Genomic DNA, 20298 nt, shown 5'->3' on the forward strand with positions numbered 1-20298 from the left:
TTTCCCAGGCCAGTATCTTGGTTACCACCAGGCTGTCTGCCCTTGACCGCATCCCTCAGAAGTATGTGAGTCACTATGCACAGATCTGCGGCTTCAATGACCCAGACCGCCAGCGGGCGTACTTCACCAGCCGGCTGCTGCAGCAGAGCGGGGAGAACCCACGAAACCGTGAGGCCCAGGCTCTCATCGAGCTCCTCTACCTCAACCTCCAGAGGGAGAGCCAGCTGGCTGCAGCCTGCTTCCTCCCCTCCTACTGCTGGCTCACCTGTGCTACCTTACATTTCCTCCATTTCACCAGTGCCAACGCACCCATCCGCACACTGACTGGCATATACACCAGTTTCCTCAGGCTTAACTTTGGAGGTGAGGTGCTGGGCACAGGGGTGGGGACAGGCGTGTCCATTCAGGAGCAACACAACTCTCTGATGCTGTATGTAGTCCGTACAGTTGGGAAACTCGCGTTTGACGGTGTGACACACAAACGCACCTCATTCTCAGACCAGGAATTGGAGCAGTGGGTAGGAGGGAAGACAAAGACGGATGAGGAGCTGCGTCAGCTGACTATGTTTCGAACTGATGTGCTAGACTTCTTCTTGGCTCCATGTGTGAAGAGTGGTAAGGGTTATCCAGGGGAAGTGAGTGAGGACGATGAGAGGCGATATGTGTTTGCTGTCCCAGCCATGCAAGAGTACCTGGCTGCTCTCTATGTGGTTCTAGGAGAGAATAAATCTGCTCTGGAGAAGATGACTAAGCAGGTGACTGTGGCTATCGGCCAAGCAGGTGAGGAAGTCAGCACCCTCCTCACTATCCTTTCCAAGTTCATTCCCCTCCGCATCTTTGCCGTCTTCAACCTCCTCAAGCTTTTTCCAAGGCTGTATGAGCAAATCAGCAGTCACAACAAAGGCAGAATTGCCAGAACTATGGCAGCGGAGATGTTCCGCACCGAGGATAGCTTCAACGAGGATGTCCTGGATCAGGTGGAGCAAAGCCTGCTGGGAGTCCATGGCCCGCAGCCACAGCAGCGCAGTGAAAGCCAGCCCTTTGAGCTCTACCCCATCTTCATGGGTGGCCTATTACATTATGGCAATCGTGTCCATCTCCAGCAACTTGGCTGCAGCATCAAGAGCACCACTGTGTCCCAGATCACTCAAGCCCTGAGGAAATACCTTGTCAGAGGTACTGTCTGTGTTCTTTTCAGACTTTCTTCTCAAACTGCATACATGTTTTGAATGGTTTCAAATATTTGAAGCACTTGAGGTGCACTTTAGTTCAATGTATTGTGCATCTGCTGTCTTCATTCTGAGGATATTAATAATACTAGTATAGTCAAGTGCGCTCCTATCTTGAAACATATTTAGATAACCCTTAAGCCAAGCTTTCATAGACTTTCAGGTCCAGATTCACTAAGGACGCATTCGCGCCAAGCATGTTTGGAGCAGTTTAATCGAACTCTGGAGTGTTAACTCCTTTGGTTTGGTTCATTTGGGCATTTGGTATGCATCAACTCAGATGCATACCAAATAACCGCACCGAGATACCTGAAAATGTGGGTCTCGATCCTCTTCCAATCAAACTGTGGAGTGAGCGAGAATGTAATATGCACCAACTACAAGAATCTACCCCAAAATGTATAGTTTTATGGGTACAAGGAGACGGGTATTCACTAATCTGCTGATCTGATAGCCAGCAGTTCCTCATGCTTGGAAAGCCTAACAACAAAATTAACTGAGGGCAAAGCGCAGTTTGGATTGATGTTCATATTCAGCTATATCTTCATTTGTTAACTGGTATAATGGTAGCTCCATTAGCTCACTTTTCCCCCTCTACCAAAATCTCTAACCTCACGGGATGTCAGATTACAAAAACTTTGTCCAATAGTGTGAACCTAAACGATACAATTACAAAAATGTAACAAAGTAAAATTTTCTCTATGGTTTGAACCAAAGAACTGGAACAGTTGAGCTTCGGTTGCTTTAGCTGAGAGTGGAGAGTTTTTGTCTTGTTCACTAAGAAATGTATGCATATCAAATTGTGGCACAAACAAGCCCTCAAAAAGAGCACTGCACAAGCAAATAGCCCCCTTCATCACCAAATTGAGTGCTTCAGTTGTTGTGTTGGTGATGTATGAATTGGGCGCAATCTTGATTTTCATGGCCTCACCTATAAATCACTATTATGTGGCCAACATAATAATTTATATATAATTTTCACATGTATTACCACAACAAAGAGACCTTATTTTTTGACCAGCCCTATTACACAGCTTTCCACTCAATGCGCTCGGTTAGTGAATAGCATGGCATTCTGATTTGATCATTTTGCGCTAACTTTTAGTGAATCTGGGCCTCAATCGTGTGTCTTTTGTTTTTTTTTATGTCAGTTCATCTTGTCACCTCATTACTCCAAATTATCAAAACCTCATTATGTCTGTTTTCTTTGTTGTCTGGGTTTTTGCCATGTCGTTTTTCTTATGTAACCTTTATTCTGTCTTGATCGCGAAAACTTATAGAAACTTGCTGTAAAACTAGTTATTATAAGTCAATATTTTGACAAAAAGCTATATGGACAATAATATTCTATTATCTTGTTTAATTGTAGAGCTCAGCAAGCCACAGCCACCAGAGGAGCTGATGGATCTGCTGGTTCTCCTGTATGAGTTTCAGAACCCCAGACTGACTACTGAGGTTCTGTCCTCCATCAGAACCATCTGCCTCCCCAATATTCGTATGACGCCTCTGAAGTGCTTTGTTCTGAGTTCTGTGCTGTCATGCGCCCCTGCCAGGTACTGTAACTATTACCGTATTTCCTCTAATAGTGGCCGGTAGTCAATTAAAAGCCGGGTCTCCAATAGTGACCGGGGCCGTGGTCAACACGAACAAATAAAGGCCTGCCCAAAATGCAGGCCGGGGAAAAAAACAAAGGAAAAAACAACGGTGGATACCGGTAAATGTTATATAATGTAACTGTAGTTTGTAGTAATGTACAAGTGCCACAAGATGGCAGTATGCCTCAAGACGGCTCAGCCGGCGGAAGTCTCTGGAGCGTGCCGTCGTCAATTACCGTAATTATCGGTAATGCATCGCAGTAACAAAAAAACGGCTACCTAACGAACCCCAACAGAAGCAGATCAGAAAACAAGGAGGCTAGTACCCTCTGCAGTTGACGTAAATAAAGGCCAATATTAGAGGAAATACGGTAGTTGTGTTTTTATTGTCAGCTGTCCAGAATGTGACATGTTATGCATTTTTAAAGCTGCACTATGCAAGATTTTTATGTAAAAATGTACCTAATTCACAAAGTGTGGCTTTAACAGAGAAGAGAATCCCATCCCCCCTAATTGATGCTGCAGATCGCCCAAATTAAATTCTGGTGTCAGGTATGGTCACTGGCGGGAAATTGGCATACAGGAAGTTGAAACTTCAAAAGTGAATCCAAAAAACACTTGTGAGTGAGCGCTCCGTCCATCACCTCCACCCCCACCAGACACTATCAGATTTTCACTGTACTATGTAGCCAAACCAATTCAACAGCACACAAGTAAGTAAGTAATATTATGCTTGTTGTTCACAGAGGCGGGAACACAGGGCGCATGAGCCATTATAGCCATACAATGTTTCTTTATTTGTTGGTTTCTGCTGGCCACAGGTCCGGGAGGCATTTAAGTTTCTGAATTTAGATAATTCTTACCGGCCAAAATTGATCATTTAACATTGGAAACCCTGTCTTCAACCCTGTTTAAAAATGGCAGTGAAGTTTTGATTATCCAACCTATGTCTAACAAGAACACGAGCAAACCGGTCAGCTGGAGTAGTCAGACTAGCTAACTTGCTAGCAACCCTTGGGCATGGTAGCTACAGCTAAGTAGGAGGAGCGGTCTCTTGTGACTATGCAAAAGAAACTATATATATACAGTATATATATATATAAAAGTATATATAGTAGCCAGTATAATAAGTGGTATAACCAGTATAGATAATAGCGAAAAAAAAACGACTACAGAAAATGTTGATTTACTGTTTTGCTCATAAAAATTGAATAGGGTTTCACACTTGCACCTCACTTTGCAGGCGTGGCCTTTTTGCAGTGTCATCGCCATTCTGATCTATATCGGCCCACCCCTACTGATAGGATTTCTGGTTATTCAAAAAAATTCAAATAGTTACCTCTTGCTGCCGACATTGTAAAGTGCGGCTTTAATATATTTGGCGTTTTTTACAACAATGGCCACAATGTCTTTTAAGTTATGCAAATTATTAATTTGTTTATGCTTATGAAAGATAAAAAAAAATGCTTCTGGTGTCTTCCTGTAGCTATTGCCTCGAAGAGCTGAACCTGTCCTCCTGCCTCCTGACAAACGACATGCTGGAGATGCTGTGGCCGGCCTTCAGACACACGCGAAACCTCAAGTGAGACACACTACATAACTCATCTCTTGTGTATTGCAGTGAAGAACAGACCTCTCACAAACATATGTTTCTACTGCCTAAGATTAACCACTTATGCTGGTCTTTTAATTGTCATCATCCAAAACCATATATAGATGATAATGTTCCTTTGCCCACTTCTTTAAGGCAGTGGTTCTCAACATGGGGTCCGGGGACCACCAGGGGTCCTTGTGGGGGTTCCAGGGGGTCCCCAGCAAACTGATGAATAATGCATTATTTCATGTATAAGATGTTAACACAATTAGAGAATGTAGAAGAATGACTGTTTTGATCATAGTTTCACTGTTATCTCTCTACCTACAATAAAGATTGTCAAGGAATTCTGGACAAAATCATATCTAATAATAAAAATATTCTCAGATTTGGGTCCAAGAGACAAAATCTCATCAAATGGGGGTTCATGGCCCTAATGTGGACTAAATGAGGGATCCATGATATGAAAAAGGTTGAGAATCACTGCTTTAAGGAGTGAGATTTTTTTTTAACACCATTACATTTCCCACTCTTTGTTGAACTATCCTTATCGCACCTAAGTAAATGTATCAAGGACACAAAGATCAAAATACGCAATGATTTATATGACATTTACATTGGGTTGTGTCCAAATATGGAGCAACACTCTGGCTTGTATTACTAATGGATGTTTGTGAGCAGGTAATTCTAAGCTTAACTGCAAATATCAGGTCCTACTTGATCCTCCTGCTAACGAATGACCCAGTTCTGGCAGGACACTCAAAGTCATGCTACGCTGTGTCAGCTGACCGCTGCCACACCTATCTCACTGCACTGATTTGGCGGTCTATGTAAAAGCTTTCACACACACCCCCACACTCTACTCTGATACGTGCCTTGGTGCTGCGTGCCTGCTGTAGTATTTTCAAGAAGGCTACAACCACACTGCTGCTCGGTAAAGCGACCTTTCAGATAAAGAATCTCCAGAGGCCAGGGTTCCTCCGCAGGTCTGGAAAGTCTGGAAAAGTATTAAAAATGAATTTGATCATTTCCAGGTCTTGAATAGTTTGGGAATTTGAAAAAATGGCTGGAAAAGTATGGAAAATGTTGCGGTTCAGGTCCGATACACACATAATTCTAGCTTTTATGTTGTTGTAGAGCCACTTTGAGTCCACAGGTTTTGTTGATGTGAAGAATAATGTTCAGATAGAGGGACGCTCTTATTACCCAGCCGCTGTCAGCATGCATTATATCAAATACCCACCAAAATCAAATCCAGTCAAGAACATAGGGTCTGGGAAAAATATGGAATTTTAAAATGGAAACCGTATAATATCAATATTATATCGATATTATATCGATATCGTGATATGAGACTAGATATCGTCTTAGATTTTGGATATCGTAATATCGTGATATGACATAAGTGTCTTTTCCTGGTTTTAAAGGCTGCATTACAGTAAACTGATGTCATTTTCTGAACTTACCAGACTGTTCTAGCTGTTCTATTATTTGCCTTTACCCACTTAGTCATTATATCCACATTACTGATGATTATTTATCAAAAATCTCATTGTGTAAATATTTTGTGAAAGCACCAATAGCCATCCCTACAATATTGTCGCAATATTGATATCGAGGTATTTGGTAAACAATATTGTGATATTTTATTTTGTCCATATCACCCAGCCCTAGCTCGGACCCAAGGCCTCGGAACCAATGATTTGCTCTTAACATTCTGCAAGAATGCATCATTATGGGTGGTTGTCGAGCTTCAATTTCAATTCAGTATTCCTGTGTATTTTGGTATATGGAGATGCTGACATGCTGCTGGCTGTCACCTCAACTGGGCTTGCAAGCTTGGAACTGCAACACGCTTGTTGCTTTACATGGGTTAGACCAGGGATTCCCAAAGTGAGGGGTGCTCGAGCTGCCTCTAGGGGGTGCGCGAGAGGAAAAATGTGATGATGGTGTAATGGTGTAATAATTACCCCATTACACTGTAATTTTTTCAAGTGGGATTTTCTTTGTGGGATCCTCTTTTTGTCCATGTTATCTGTTTCTGAGCCTATGCATGTATCATTCTCTTTGTTCTTTACTTGGTGGATCGTGCTGTAACTTTATTGCAATTTGATTCAAATTACTGGTGTTCTAATTTCCGTAACCGCTATGTTATGTATGGTTAACTGCAGGGGTTAAAGTGGGCCGGAACCTTCGATTAATAAGTAAATAAATCTGATTGGCAGTTTCATACATAATAATGACAAGCGAGCTCACGGGGCTGCCAACTCTCACGCATTGACCGTGAGACTCACGCAATTAACATTTATCACACGCTCTCACGCCACAAGTCCATTTTCTCACACAGTGAAAAACAAATTCATAAACGTTGCGGCGTGAAGACAGAGCAACACCGTGCAGCAGAGAGTTATTCAGACCATCTGAATAGCGAGAAATATACACAAATGTATTATATTGTAATTTATTCCCATGCATGCTGCTCAGAGTAATCTCAGTCAGCGGCTCTTCTGCGTCTCTCCCTCTCCTCTCAGGCAGGAGTGAGAGTGAGTTACTATGGTTACGGGGACGCTCTGTGTCTGTCACTCTGAAACTTTCTCACAGTTCCCAATAATAGATTTTTAGGTTAGTATGCCTATGCAAAATCATGAATGTAAGCACCTCCATGCTGAAATCTAGTAATATAACATAATTTTACATTTTTGGTTAACATTAGGCTATACAGGGTTGCTGTTTCTTGACTTACTCCAAGAGGTGGTGTAGAAATGCAGGAAATTTGTTTTAAATTACTATTTTTTTCTGACCCCCCCACCAATTATGTATCTACCCCCTGTAGGAATGCAGGAAATTTGTTTTAAATTAGTATTTTTTTTCTGACCCCCCCACCAATTATGTTAATTGTAATTTAAACTTGATGCAATTTTTCTTTAATGCGGCTGAAAATATGACAGCATTTTCCCCATCTTCTCTCATGATGGGCCTATCTGCCTCTGAGCCTGTGGTGTGTCCTCGCCCTCACCCATCCTCTTTGCGCTTTAAAAGTGACGCTTGTGCGTAACTTTGTTGCAATTTATTGAAACTTTGTTGCAGTTTCAGTTTCATTTGAATGTGAGAGCACATTGTTGCGATCTCTTGAACATTTTGTTCCGTGTGTTCTGATTATTTGTGCATGATTAAATTTTATGCCTTTAATGCGGCTATAAATAGGATATGTTGCTTTTTTTTTTTTTTTTGAAGGTGCGGGGGATTGGGGGTGCAACAACCCGGTCGGGATGTAGAAGGGGGTTCGCCGCCTAAAAAGTTTGGGAACCGCTGGGTTAGACCATAAATTAAATGCAGCTCGTCGCTGAGAGAAACATTTTTGTTTTGGAAGGTTTATTGCGCTGGCACAGAATCTCTCTCTATAGGGCTGGGCGATATGGTTGAAATCAATATCATGATAATCATAAGGATTTTTCTCGATATCAATATATATCACGATATAATTCATGTATGCAAAATCACGTTAAATAATCAAATGAATGTTCATCTCATTGAACCGAATGGTGATGTTAGGTGTGGTGTCAAACAAAACCGAAATATTCAAATAATATTCCTACCATACCTCATTTTATCAGAGTTCTTAAGTAAAATTTGCTTGTCATCATCAATTTAGACAGCAGAAATGTGTGTCACGATATCAAAACATCTTCATATCATCACAATATGATTCCACTGAAAGATGATAAATGATAATATTGAATTATCACCCAGCCCTATCTTGCTATATCCGACCATTTGTTGCTATATGGTTTTTCTTGGTTAATCTTATGATTAGAGTGGTCCTGTCTGAAGTGATATTATTGCTACCCAAACGCTTTGAACTCTTAGACAGCGCTTTAATTGTTTCCTCATTATAAATGGTTGGTCTGCATAGTAGGTGGCTGGCTGGTTCTCATTCTCACATAAATGCAGAATATCCATTTAGATCTTAGTTTCGTCTTTGGTGATCCGCAGATGTGGTCTGAGATGTGTGCAGTCTCAGAAGCCGCTGACCAAGATATCTTTTGGGAAACCCTGGCAATCCAGGAAGCAGTGGGTGCTTCACAGAATATACACAGAATATTTTGCATGCACCAGGATATAGTAAGCAGTATCTTGCCTTTGTGTACATCTGAAGGGGCTATTGACGAACACTAGAGGGTGTGCCTGTTCTCTAAAGAAAACATTCCTGCCCTGCAGTACTACAGATGAGACGGGCATTGAAGGGCGTGTTAATTTGTCATATGCAAAAAAGTTACACATACTATAGTTCACTCAGGTAGCATGGTTAATCCTGATTCTTCACAGGAATCAGGAAGGGCGAACACATGCTAGTGACTTGACATATGGTTCAGCTCTATGTTGGGGTTGGGGATTATTGCAATCTTATTTATCATGTGCTATATATTCTATGCGTTATGCTGCAGCAGGGAAGTGTAGAACCATACCGCCAAGTCAAACTGTATTGCCATCTCTATTTGCAATAAATGATTAAGCTATGACATGAGTGATTCCTGACAGAACTGCCTTCCCAGGTAGGTTTATCATTACTATAAAAATGCACTGATGTAATGTCAGAGATTGTATTATTTCTATTTTTACCTAATATACAAAGGAAAAAAAAAAAATGTTAATTCCACAGCACTGCTTATCATTGAAACACGTACACATTGGAACAAGTAGTGAGCTATGATGTTACGTAATTTTTCTGTCTGTATTTGATGACCGCATTATCTGTACCTTGCCTTGTTTTTGAACGTGGGTGAAAGCATGGAGGTGTGGCTGAGAATGGAGTTCAGTGTGTTCAGTCCAGGGTTAATGGGTGTAAGCTGTCCTGTATAACATCAAGCTTGCCACTGGCTGTGTTTACATGCTGAGAGAATTCCGTTCTTTACCCAGTTACTTGAGTAACCTGGGGCCGGATTCACCAATGTGTTCTTAAGATAGCTCTTAAGAAATGACATAAGAGGAAATTTTAGGAAGTTCTTAAGAAGGCTCTTAAGTGCAATTCCTCAATATTTTCTTAGTAACAGTCTAATTTCTTATGAATTTCTTTAATTTTCCTACATAAGAACTTCTCAAAATTGGGCCTGAATTAATTCTGGTTAATAAACTTTAGGCTTACTACCATTGAGGCTAGGAGACAAGGCTAGGAGGCTAGGAGACAAGGCTAGGAGGCTAGGAGACAAGGCTAGGAGGCAACCCAAAGTGCTTCCATCTACAAAACAATTGGGGAAAAACCTATTTAGAGCAACTAGGGCAAAGATTTAAATATTGGTTGCTATTGGTAACTGTAAAATTTTCTAGCTTATTTTCAACAGACATGAGACAGAGGCCTACCTGGCCCTACACCAAATAAAGCTTTACAATGAATGTTCATCTTAATGTTAGGTGTAGGGGAACCTATGAAGACTTTGAACTATAACCTACTTGTCTAAAATGTGTTTAAATATATGATATTAGAGGCTTACCTTTTCACTGTAGGAATTTTAAGACAGGTGGGACAGAAGGGCCGTCTTAAAGTTAAGAAAAAAATCAACAAATTTGAGAACGTTTACTTCAAGAATATCATTTATAAGTTATTTCTTAGGAAGAAACATAAGAAGAAAGTTAAGAAAATATATAAGAGCTGTTTTTGAGAATAGCATTTTTTCCTATTTTCTTTTTTCTTAAGACTAAAGTTAAGAAAAACATGGCACTTGAGAAGATTTTTTTTTCTTAAGAGGGTTTTGTGAATCCGGCCCCAGGTTCTTACTGCCATATTAAACAGGTGACTGTGACATGGAAGCGTGTTACTGCTTTCACTTATAGTTTGTACTGTCTGTAAGACTCACACAGCAAAATGGGTACATTTTGATGTCAATATAAAACATGGCAGTGAGCAGTACTTACTATTGGATCATGATTTCTTTACCCTACATTACAAGTAAGCTACTACTGCTCAGTCATCTGATAGCCAAACCTTTTCATACTTGCCTAATAATGGCGGCTGCTCTATCTCTGGGTGGAACATCTATCTGTGGACAGGAATATTCTGTTAATTGCCTCAGTTGACTCTCTCATCAGGATGTCCTTAAGACTTTGAGAGCATAACCAATCGCGGGGTTACTCCATGCATGTGAACATAGCCACTGTTACGGCTGTTTTTAAATACCTTTTACGTTGACTACATTGGATGACTCCCAGGCTCGTCTAGCATGTGTATGGTGTGTGCGTTTGTGACTGTTGTGTATGCCTCTCTCTGTTGCCCTCAGTCTCCAGTTTAACAGCCTCGGTCCCGAGTCCTGCATCCTTCTGAGAGATCTGCTACTAGACCCCAAGAGTTCTGTTAGATCTCTACAGTAAGACTATGTCTCTACTAATGTCTTTATGTTGCTTTAGGCTGCGTGTCCAAAGGATTCCTCTGTTATGTTGCTGCTGTCATTTTCTCATAAGTCAACATGAAAAAGAAGGCACAGTTGTGTATGTTCCCAACAGCTCTGGTCTCTGAGCTGGGCTCTAAAATTTTGAATTGTTTAAATTTAAGGGTAACACCTTACAATAAGGATACATTAATTAAGGGTTAGTTAATGCTTAATAAGCATTAACTAACCCTTAATTAACAGTTAACTAACTTACTAATGTTAACTAAGGTATTAATTTATACATTATTTAATAGTTTTTAAAGATGACTATTAAATAATGTATAAATTAATACCTTAGTTAACATGAACACCATTAGTAAATGATTACCAGACACATTAGTTAACTGTTAATTAAGGGTTAGTTAATGCTTATAAAGTGTTACCAACTTAAGTAAATGGAGTGTTGGGCTTCACATGGGTTTCCCATAGTCTAACATAGTCGAGGCACTTTGGACACAGCCTAATATTGTTGAAGCCTGTACAGGTGCTCCTAAGGTAAGTCATTATGTTATGGCACTTTTGAAATTTACTGCATTTATAACAAGAATGTTAATAATCAACTCATTAGCTTGAAAAAAGTGCACTAATCATGAGCTTTGGGTTATACATTGATGAAGGAGACATGGCAAAAAATAGGGCTTGGCCTAGATAATAGGTAGATAATACCTATTAACACCCTTTTTAGAATATGATAGTGCATTGATAACCCTTAGTCAAAAAGACTGCCCCACCAGTATTCAAGATACTGTACAATTATAGACTTTCATTTGAGATTAACTCAATGAGATCATCACCTGTCTTTTGTTGGTATCGTCGAAAGTAACTACGGTGTCGTTTGAGTCAGAAGACCAGGCCATCACCTCATTATTCCCAACCTGTTCTCCAGACTGTGTGACAATCCTCTGCTGGAGTCCGGAGCCCGCCACCTGCTGGAAACCCTCCCAAAGAACCAGTCGCTGAGGCACCTGTCCCTGATGCACACCGGCATGGGGGACCAGGGGGCCCTGGAGCTGGCCGAGAGGCTCCACCAGCACACCGGGCTCCAGGAGCTCAACGTGGCCTACAACAACATAGGAGACAACGCCGCCCTCACCCTAGTGGACGCCTGCAGGGAACATCCCAGCATACACACTGTGCAGTAAGGAGCATTTCATTATATCCAGAGTTGTGTATCTTTATCCGGAGTTGTCCAATTCTTTCACTAAAACACCAGAAACACTAAGTCTCACCCACAAGGGTTCCACAGTCTTCAGGTCCTTCCACCCCAGATCAAGTGTTGCCCGATCCCTCCACGCTTTTAAAGATGTCAGGCTCCTTGTAAGATTCTTATCCTCACTGGTACAGCCAGTGCATTGACACCCGCCACAACCTAACCCTGTATTTCCCCATATCCCTCCTGTCCTGTGGCATCCCAGACATGGAATCAAGAATACAGGGTTCCTACGCAGGTCTGGAAAGTCTGGAAAAGTATTAAAAATTAATTTGATCATTTCCAGGTCTTGAATAGTTTGGGAATTTGAAAAAATGGCTGGAAAAGTATGGAAAATGTTGCGGTTCAGGTCCGATACACACATAATTCTAGCTTTTATGTTGTTGTAGAGCCACTTTGAGTCCACAGTTTTTGTTGATGTGAAGAATAATGTTCAGATAGAGGGACGCTCTTATTACCCAGCCACTGTCAGCATGCATTATATCAAATACCCACCAAAATCAAATCCAGTCAAGAACATAGGGTCTGGGAAAAATATGGAATTTTAAAATGGAAAGCGTGTAGGAACCCTGCCAATCATCTCACATATCCTGATATTTGTCGCTGTGAAGAGCAATCTTCATCTATACAGTGATATGACCTAGTTAGCAGGGGCAAGATGTCTATCTGCGTAAATCATATTGAACACCAGACAAAATCTTCAAAACAAATCAAGGTCTGGAAAAAGTGTGGAATTTTTTTAATTGAAAATGTGTAGGAACCCTGAGAATAACCCAGCCCACTTTTCCCCACAACTCCTCACAGTGAGACTTTCACAGTCGCTCTAGCAAAAAGAGTGTTGCCTGCTGAAGATGCAAGTATTCTTGGCATCACTCAGACCTACCAAGCTATACACATTTTCCCCATCTTTTATTCCTATAGCACTTTTCAAAACAGAAGTTACAAAGTCCCTAACAAACAGGCAGCAAAAGGAACATGAAATTTGTTTTTTATTAAAAATGTAAAGTTATTGTCAGTACAGACGGAGGCAGTTTATATCTATTTATATGACATTTTACAAGTACTTAATGTTAAGAACTTCTATAAAGAGTGAAATCAGAGGTTCCTGATTAATAATTTTGATAAGAAATTCAAGATATATGTAATGTAGGCCAAATGTACAGTGTCTTCAAAAGTATTCAGACCCCTTGACCTTTTGTCTTGCTAGTAAGTTATTTCAAAATGCATTTAAGGATTTTTGGTCTGGGTTCTGTGCAAAGAGAAAAGAAAACTGAAGAAATGTGAATGTATGAAATGAAAATAACAGAGAAATTGAGTTTGCATAAGTATCGAACCCCCTTGCTTTGTTGGGGATAACATGTCTTATCATCTGTTCCTCAGATGTCACATTTAGATTGTATTTAGGATTCAAAACAATGTTTTCCTTTCAAATGTTTATTCATTTGTCTGTCTTGCTAACAAAGCATTCACAGTGCTCTTCACTGGTGCATTATCACACTGTCAAGCTAATCCCAGTAGATTAAAGATCAAATATAATTAAATCCAATGTGGCCTTTGAACTGTTGAGCAGGCCTGAACACAGCTAGCAGTGTTGGTCATTGCCTTCCAGTTGGTTTTATTCCTTTATTTGTTACGTGTAAAGCAATAACTAGCTTCTCCCCAGTTTTCATTATGGAGCTACTTTCCCTGGAAAAGAGTTGGCAGCACTGGTGGTGTAGAGGAGTTTTAGTCTTTATCTGTGCTTCTGCCTCACCCTAAATGCCTCCAGCATTCTCGCCTAGTTTAGCTTTAACTTTTGTTTCATTCCTTTGATTTCTGATCTTTTTGTAACTTTAAGAAACCACTACACATATATTGTTTTAGTAGTCATTGGGCCTCATGCAGCAACATTCTCTTAAATTTCTCTTATATTTTCTCTTAATTTTCTGTTAAGAATAAAAATAAGAGAAGTCAACTCCAGATGCACCAAACGTTCTTAACCATCCAAATCTGCTCTTACCCAGGTGTGCTGAATGATGAATCCCACTTGATCAGAAATTGGAGGCGCGTGGCCGATTGTTTGTTATTAGCATAGGCAACGCCCCTAAACACCATATAAGGGCAGGTGTTGTGCCGTATGCAAATACTCTGGCACATCCTACTATAAAATAAGGAAAACTCTGTCCTTCTGTCTGTCTGTCTGCATCCATTTTGCTCCTCAATGGGTTGGCCAGTCAACCTGAAACTGCACATGGGCATTGAGCATTGGCATTGGCATAGGCAGGGACTGACAAAGCTGATTTTTCAATTTTACTAGTGGCCAAGAATTGGAGAGATGCAACCAAAGCTGAACGCACGCAATCATCCAAGGGTTTTTATAGTCTTAATTGGGATCAATGGACCAATAGTATTTCTTTAGCTCACAAATTTAATAATCCAATCATTCTAATTACTCTAAAACATATAATAATCTAAATTTGATTAAATGATATTCATGCGTTTTTTTATGTTCCTCATTTAAAACTTATGTTTCCTTGCGTCGGACAAACAATTTGTGGACTGTGAAAACGAGATGTTTTCTTCTCATTATGGTAAGAGCGCTCTCGACCACTTGTAAAATTTTCTCTTACCTAAGAGAAGAGCAAAAATTAGGGCTGTCCCGAATGCCATTTTTTGGGCTTCGGAGCTTCGGTAGCAATCAACAGCGAATATTCGAAGCTTCGGCCGCTGGGGGGGGGGGGAGATAAGAGTCACGCACCTTCAGACTGCTTGGCTTTCCATACACGGGTAACAGTTCACCCGACAAAGTTCACACAGTCACAGTTCCTCCTCACAAAAACACAGCGCTGAAAACATACTCAACATACATATAACTTCAATTAATAGCCAGAGAGAGAGAGAGAGAGAGAGAGATGGTCCAGCGAGCTAGAGAGAGAGAGAGATGGTTGAGCGAGCTAGAAAGTGAATGAAGAGAGGGAGCGGTAGTAGCGAGAAAGCCGGTGAATCAGAGAAATAAAATGTTATTTTCTGATTTTTTCACAGCGGTTATGTTCTAAAGCACAGAGAGAGAGAGGGAGAGAGAGAGAGAGAGAGAGAGAGACACCTTAGAAAAAAGATTTTTTAAAAAAAAGATCAACGGAGAAATGTGTTGCTGCTGCTTCTCCTGAGTTTTGTTCAGCAAATTTGACAACTGACAGCTTGAATTTCAGGTCGTACTTTTTTCTCTGTGTCGCCATGGCGATCAGCAAATGTGACTGACATTTGAATGCAAGTAAAAAAAAAAAAAGAAACTGCTTTGCAGCGTCAATGGCAACCGGCTTATGGATTACATGTAAAATCACATTTAAAAAAACGAATATCCGAATCCCAAAATTGAAAACCGAATACCTACCCAACGAACGAATATCCGCATAGTCGAATATTCGGGTCCAGCCGTAGCAAAAATAAGAAAACATTGGTGAATCCCAGAAATCAATGGGTACTAACAAAATCAGAACAAATCGTGGATACGAACAAAAATAAGGGAAAATTTGTTCGTATATCGCTTCCTGCATGAGGCCCATTATTACATACAGTACAGAAGCTAGAAGAAGCACATGTTAGAAATGCACCCAAAAGTACACATAAGCTGTTGCATATGTAATACGTGACAGCTTAGCTTCCAGCTACGTATTCACGTTCTCTCTTAACTCCTTTCCGTTGTTTTGTTTTTTTCCGCGGCAGCATGTATCTGAACCCTCTCAGCGACGTGGGGAAGCAGTCCCTGTACGTCCGGGGCGTTCCCGCGGGACAGGGCGGCACCGGCAGGCGGGTGAAGGTCCTGGCCTCCGTCACCGAGGGCTCCGACGTCTCCGAGGACTGGCACCCCATCCTCAGCGTGATCCGAGAGAACGCCTCGTCCTGGGACCGGGAGCGCGTGCGGCAGCAGCTACAGGTACACACACACACACATACACACACGCCAGAAAATTCCCCCAAAAAATTTAGTTTAGAATTGTATTGTTGCCATGGTGAAAAAGTTTTAGATTTAGATTGAAAACCAGGATAATACTGATAATAATATAATCATGCATACTTGTGTGGAATCCCATCGAAATGTCTCATTAGAACAAAATACAATTCTACAGCATGTCATAAATCAAACTGCATCATATCCATCATTTCAGAGGTGGACGACACTGATTGGACCAGATTCCATTTTTAATAAAAGGACAATATTGGCCTGAAATATTGGCAAACCAGAGGTGGGGACTCGAGTCTGACTCAAGTCCAAGTCATGTGATGCATGAAGAGAAGACTTGAGACTTGACTTGACTTGGTTTCTGGTGACTTGGGACGTGACTTGACTTGTACTCTGATGACTTGAAAAGGTTGAAACTGATTCTAGAAATCAAACTCATGATGCTCTTACTAAGTTTTTATCCTATTAAAACCATATTGCATTGAAAAGTCCTAGATATTTCGTTTTCTTTAAGATATTACAGTTTTTCACAATTGCTTGCACACATTTTCTGAAACTAAGGCTCATTTTCTCACTCTGAACACAAAACACAAAACCGCTGACACAAAATGCAAAACTCCACAAATCACTGGTAAAATGAAACACTGCATTCAAAACCATTTTATCTCTTTTCAAAATGTAATTTTGCAACAAAATGACACACAACCATCATATGAATACATCTTTCAAACAACCGACTACACACTGATGTGCTTAACGGAAAACACTGTTATGAATATCTCATCAGTAGACTTATGCCTTTTGCATGTTCAGAGTTAGACTTACACAGTAGCCTGTTGTAAAAGGCTGTTACAGTAATGTACAGTACTGTGCAAAAGTCTTAGGCACCCTTGGTTTTTTATAGAAATTTTGTCTTAGATATTTGTTTATTTGTCTTCTGCAATAGTGTCAGTAGACACTATTGCACTATTTTTTAATATTCAGATACTTTTCATTTCATTATTTTTGAAAGTGTCTTCGCTTTACAGACTTGAAGTGTTCTACATACAAAACACAATGCAGTAGGAGATTAATGATGGTTATTATAAAGTGTTACCAAAGGATTTAAAAAAAAAATGAGGCTGCATCCTGCCTCCTGTTTGTGTCGGACAGCACCTCATCAACATCACAAGCCATGTTCACATAGACTGGTCGTCTCAGTTCTGCAGAAGATCTAAAAACATAATGAGATTGGATGAAGAATATTTCTATTTTTCAATATGAAATGACATTACTGTAACATTGGCCAACCATCACTTAGTAGAACAGTAGCATGGTGTAGAGAGGCATGTAGCCTACTCTCTACACCATGCTACTGTTCTTTATAGTAAACTGTAGTCCTATTTCTGAATGTCTGGATGATGGAAGCAGCAGTGAAGCTCAGGTTGGTCTGGACTCTCTGCCCAGCCTCCCTCATGCTCAACCCATGTGGACCACATGGTGAACCAACGTGACCCAGATCTCATCTGAGATAACTGTTCTCCTTGCTCTTCTTTGTCCTCGTCCTCCTCTTCCTCCTCTTACTGTCACTCCTCTTCCTCTAGCTCTCACTGCAACATTGCTTTCCATTGTTCTCAAAAACAAGAGAGCTCACCTGTGGCCTAAAGCTCTGATTTCAGAGTGAACAATTCAGATATTAGTGTTTATATGTGTGATGAGATGATGTGGCCAGTTGGTAAATGAAGTTTAGCATTTGAGATGGCAGTGCTTCAAAATGATTTTAGTTTTTGAATATTGTGTCTAATGTAGAGAACGAGAGAACACTACACATTATTGTGTGTAGTGTTTTGCAAAAAGTGTGACTGAGAATTGCAAACTGAGAGAAAAGCAGAAAATGGTTTGCAGATTTGGTTTAGGGATTTGATACATGAGTTTCAGGTTTTAGTGATTGTGTCCCAAGTTCCAGTTTTAGTGTGTAAGCAATTGTGAAAAACTGTAAATTGATACTGGACTCTTGATTTGTTGTTTGTTGACTTGACTCATTAATAACATGGACTTGACTTGGACTCGACTTGGTAATCTACATATAGACTTGGGACGTGACTTGATGTGAGACTTGTGCCTTGTAACAACGCATTATGTAATAACAACGCATTATGTAATAACTCAACAAAATGTAATAAATTTTCACTTCATTATGTAATAAAACCCACATTTTGTAATAATCTGCCGCATTTTGTAATACACAGCCTGAACGCAATATGTAATAAATTTCCCCGCATTTTGTAATAAATTATTATATATTGCGGTGGTTATTACAAAATACGGGAGTTGCACTTTTTTTATGATGAAAATGTACTAATATGGTGCATTATGTAATAACCAACCAAAATGGATGTCTTCATTCATAAAAAACGTTATAACATTATAACAACAATGTTTATTTTATGCAAATAGCATATTTTATGCTATTTAGTCTAATAGAGTCAACTATAACGCCGGTCTAATTTAATATTTGGGAAGTTTAATTTAGCTTAATTGTTAAAAATATAACATGTGTACAGATGAAGACATCCATTTTGGTTGGTTATTACATAATGCACTGTATTATTACATTTTCATCATAAAAAAGTGCAACTCCCGCATTTTGTAATAACCACCGCAATATGTAATAATTTATTACAAAACACGAGGAAATTTATTACATATTGCATTCAAGCTGTGTATTACAAAATGCGGCACATTATTACAAAATGCGGGTGTTATTACATAATAAAGTGAAAATGTATTACATTTTGTCGTGTTATTACATAATGCGTTGTTACATGTCTCAAAACTTGAGACTGACATGAGACAAAGTTGACCTGGTCACATCTCTGCGGCAAACTGATACATCCATCTAACCCCAAGCTGTTAGACTCTGTTGAGTGAATTCCATCAGTCAGTCATCCATCCCACCTCTCTCCAGGTGTTCCTCAGGGATCTGGAGTGGGGTCGTCAGCAGCAGCAAAGCCTCTGGAAGAGGCTGCACTTCCGCAGGGTGGAGAAGGGAGTCCGGCAGACGCTACGGATGCTGGAGAGGGACACTCTGCCTCGGACCAGGGGATTCAGGAAGTAACTCATCACGAGCGGCGGGGGGGGGGGGGGACGGACGATCGAATATCTCCAGGATCTTCAGGAGCATATTGAAGTTTGCCTTTGAGTGTTTCCACCCTAGAGATAAATCTTGAAGCTGAATTTAAAGTCGAGGTACAGAACAAGCACTCAAGATATTGGGACATTGATGATGGGGAAATAAAGTCTTCCAGTTTTGTTAGCTGCCATGGTATTTTGATGTATGAAAAGCCATTTTGATTTTACTTCAGTTTGATAATGCAGCCAAATCTATGCAAAAGTCATATAGAAGAAGTGTCCTTTTCAAGCCATCATAGTATTACACACAATTTTTTAATCCGTACTTGTAAAGTCTGTCTCTGCAAATTGAATATCTTTACCATGTATGAAGTGTTTAGTCTGTCTTTGTTACTAATCCACACTGTCAAAGAGCAGTGCCTTTCTGTGTTACTTTATGTGGTTTAGTTTTACAAGAATAGTGGTGCTGCAGTTTTGCGTTGCATTGATCAAATATTCTAGCTTTTAATATTTGAAGCTGTTACTAATATTTAGTGATGCTGGTTGTCATGGTGTCAGTGTTTTGGTTACGGGTATAATTCCTAGTCCTTTCAGTGTGGAGTTTCATCCCACAGTCAAGTGGATGGAAGACTCTAAATTGGCCATAGGTATAAATGTGTGTCTGTCTATCTGTGTTAGTCCTGTTGATGGACTGGAGACCTGTCCAGGGTGTCCCAGTGTACCCGCACACCAATGCCAGGATGCCAGGTCACGAAAACTGAACACAGTTCATTTTAATTTCATGAACAAAAATGTTTTTTTGCACGTTCTAGCCTGTATATGACAAGAACAGCTTGTAAGACTGACTGATGCTGTATTGATGATGGATTGTAATGTAAGCCTGCCTGGTAACACTTTATTTTCCGCGTCCGCAATTTCCTAACAATTTCCTAGAAAGGAACTGTTAATTTCTTAGGAAGTTTCCTGGAAAGAACCATGACATTCTGTACTAATTACAGGGAAAATAGAGAAAGAATTCGATGGAGTTTCCAAGACAAAACCATGAAATTATGTAGTAGTTATATAAAAAATTGAAATTAGAGGAAGGAATTCAATAAATAACTATATTATATAATTATATGAATAATGAGTTGGGCTACCAAAATGACCTCTGCCTATTATTTTTCCAATAAATAGTTTATAGTTTTGCAGTTCTTT

General features: G+C 40.1%; 1 protein-coding gene across 1 annotated transcript in view; it reads left to right on the top strand.

The window, feature by feature from the left end:
* nlrx1 (NLR family member X1) overlaps positions 1 to 20027 on the top strand; it is a 32471-nt gene extending 12444 nt beyond the window's left edge. The window contains exons 8-14 of the mRNA XM_071524131.1: positions 9 to 1176; positions 2599 to 2782; positions 4311 to 4406; positions 10691 to 10777; positions 11727 to 11978; positions 15753 to 15963; positions 18938 to 20027. Of these exons, the coding sequence (XP_071380232.1) occupies positions 9 to 1176; positions 2599 to 2782; positions 4311 to 4406; positions 10691 to 10777; positions 11727 to 11978; positions 15753 to 15963; positions 18938 to 19087 (2148 nt within the window). The 3' untranslated portion in view covers positions 19088 to 20027. The remainder of the gene's footprint in view (positions 1 to 8; positions 1177 to 2598; positions 2783 to 4310; positions 4407 to 10690; positions 10778 to 11726; positions 11979 to 15752; positions 15964 to 18937) is intronic.
* The last annotated feature ends 271 nt before the right edge of the window (positions 20028 to 20298 follow it).

This window comes from Centroberyx affinis, unplaced genomic scaffold, assembly GCF_046629955.1.
Source record: "Centroberyx affinis isolate AG114_WGS23_722 - 3 ecotype Tasmania unplaced genomic scaffold, CSIRO-AGI_Caff_v1 ptg001154l_1, whole genome shotgun sequence".
Classification (NCBI taxonomy): domain Eukaryota; kingdom Metazoa; phylum Chordata; class Actinopteri; order Beryciformes; family Berycidae; genus Centroberyx; species Centroberyx affinis.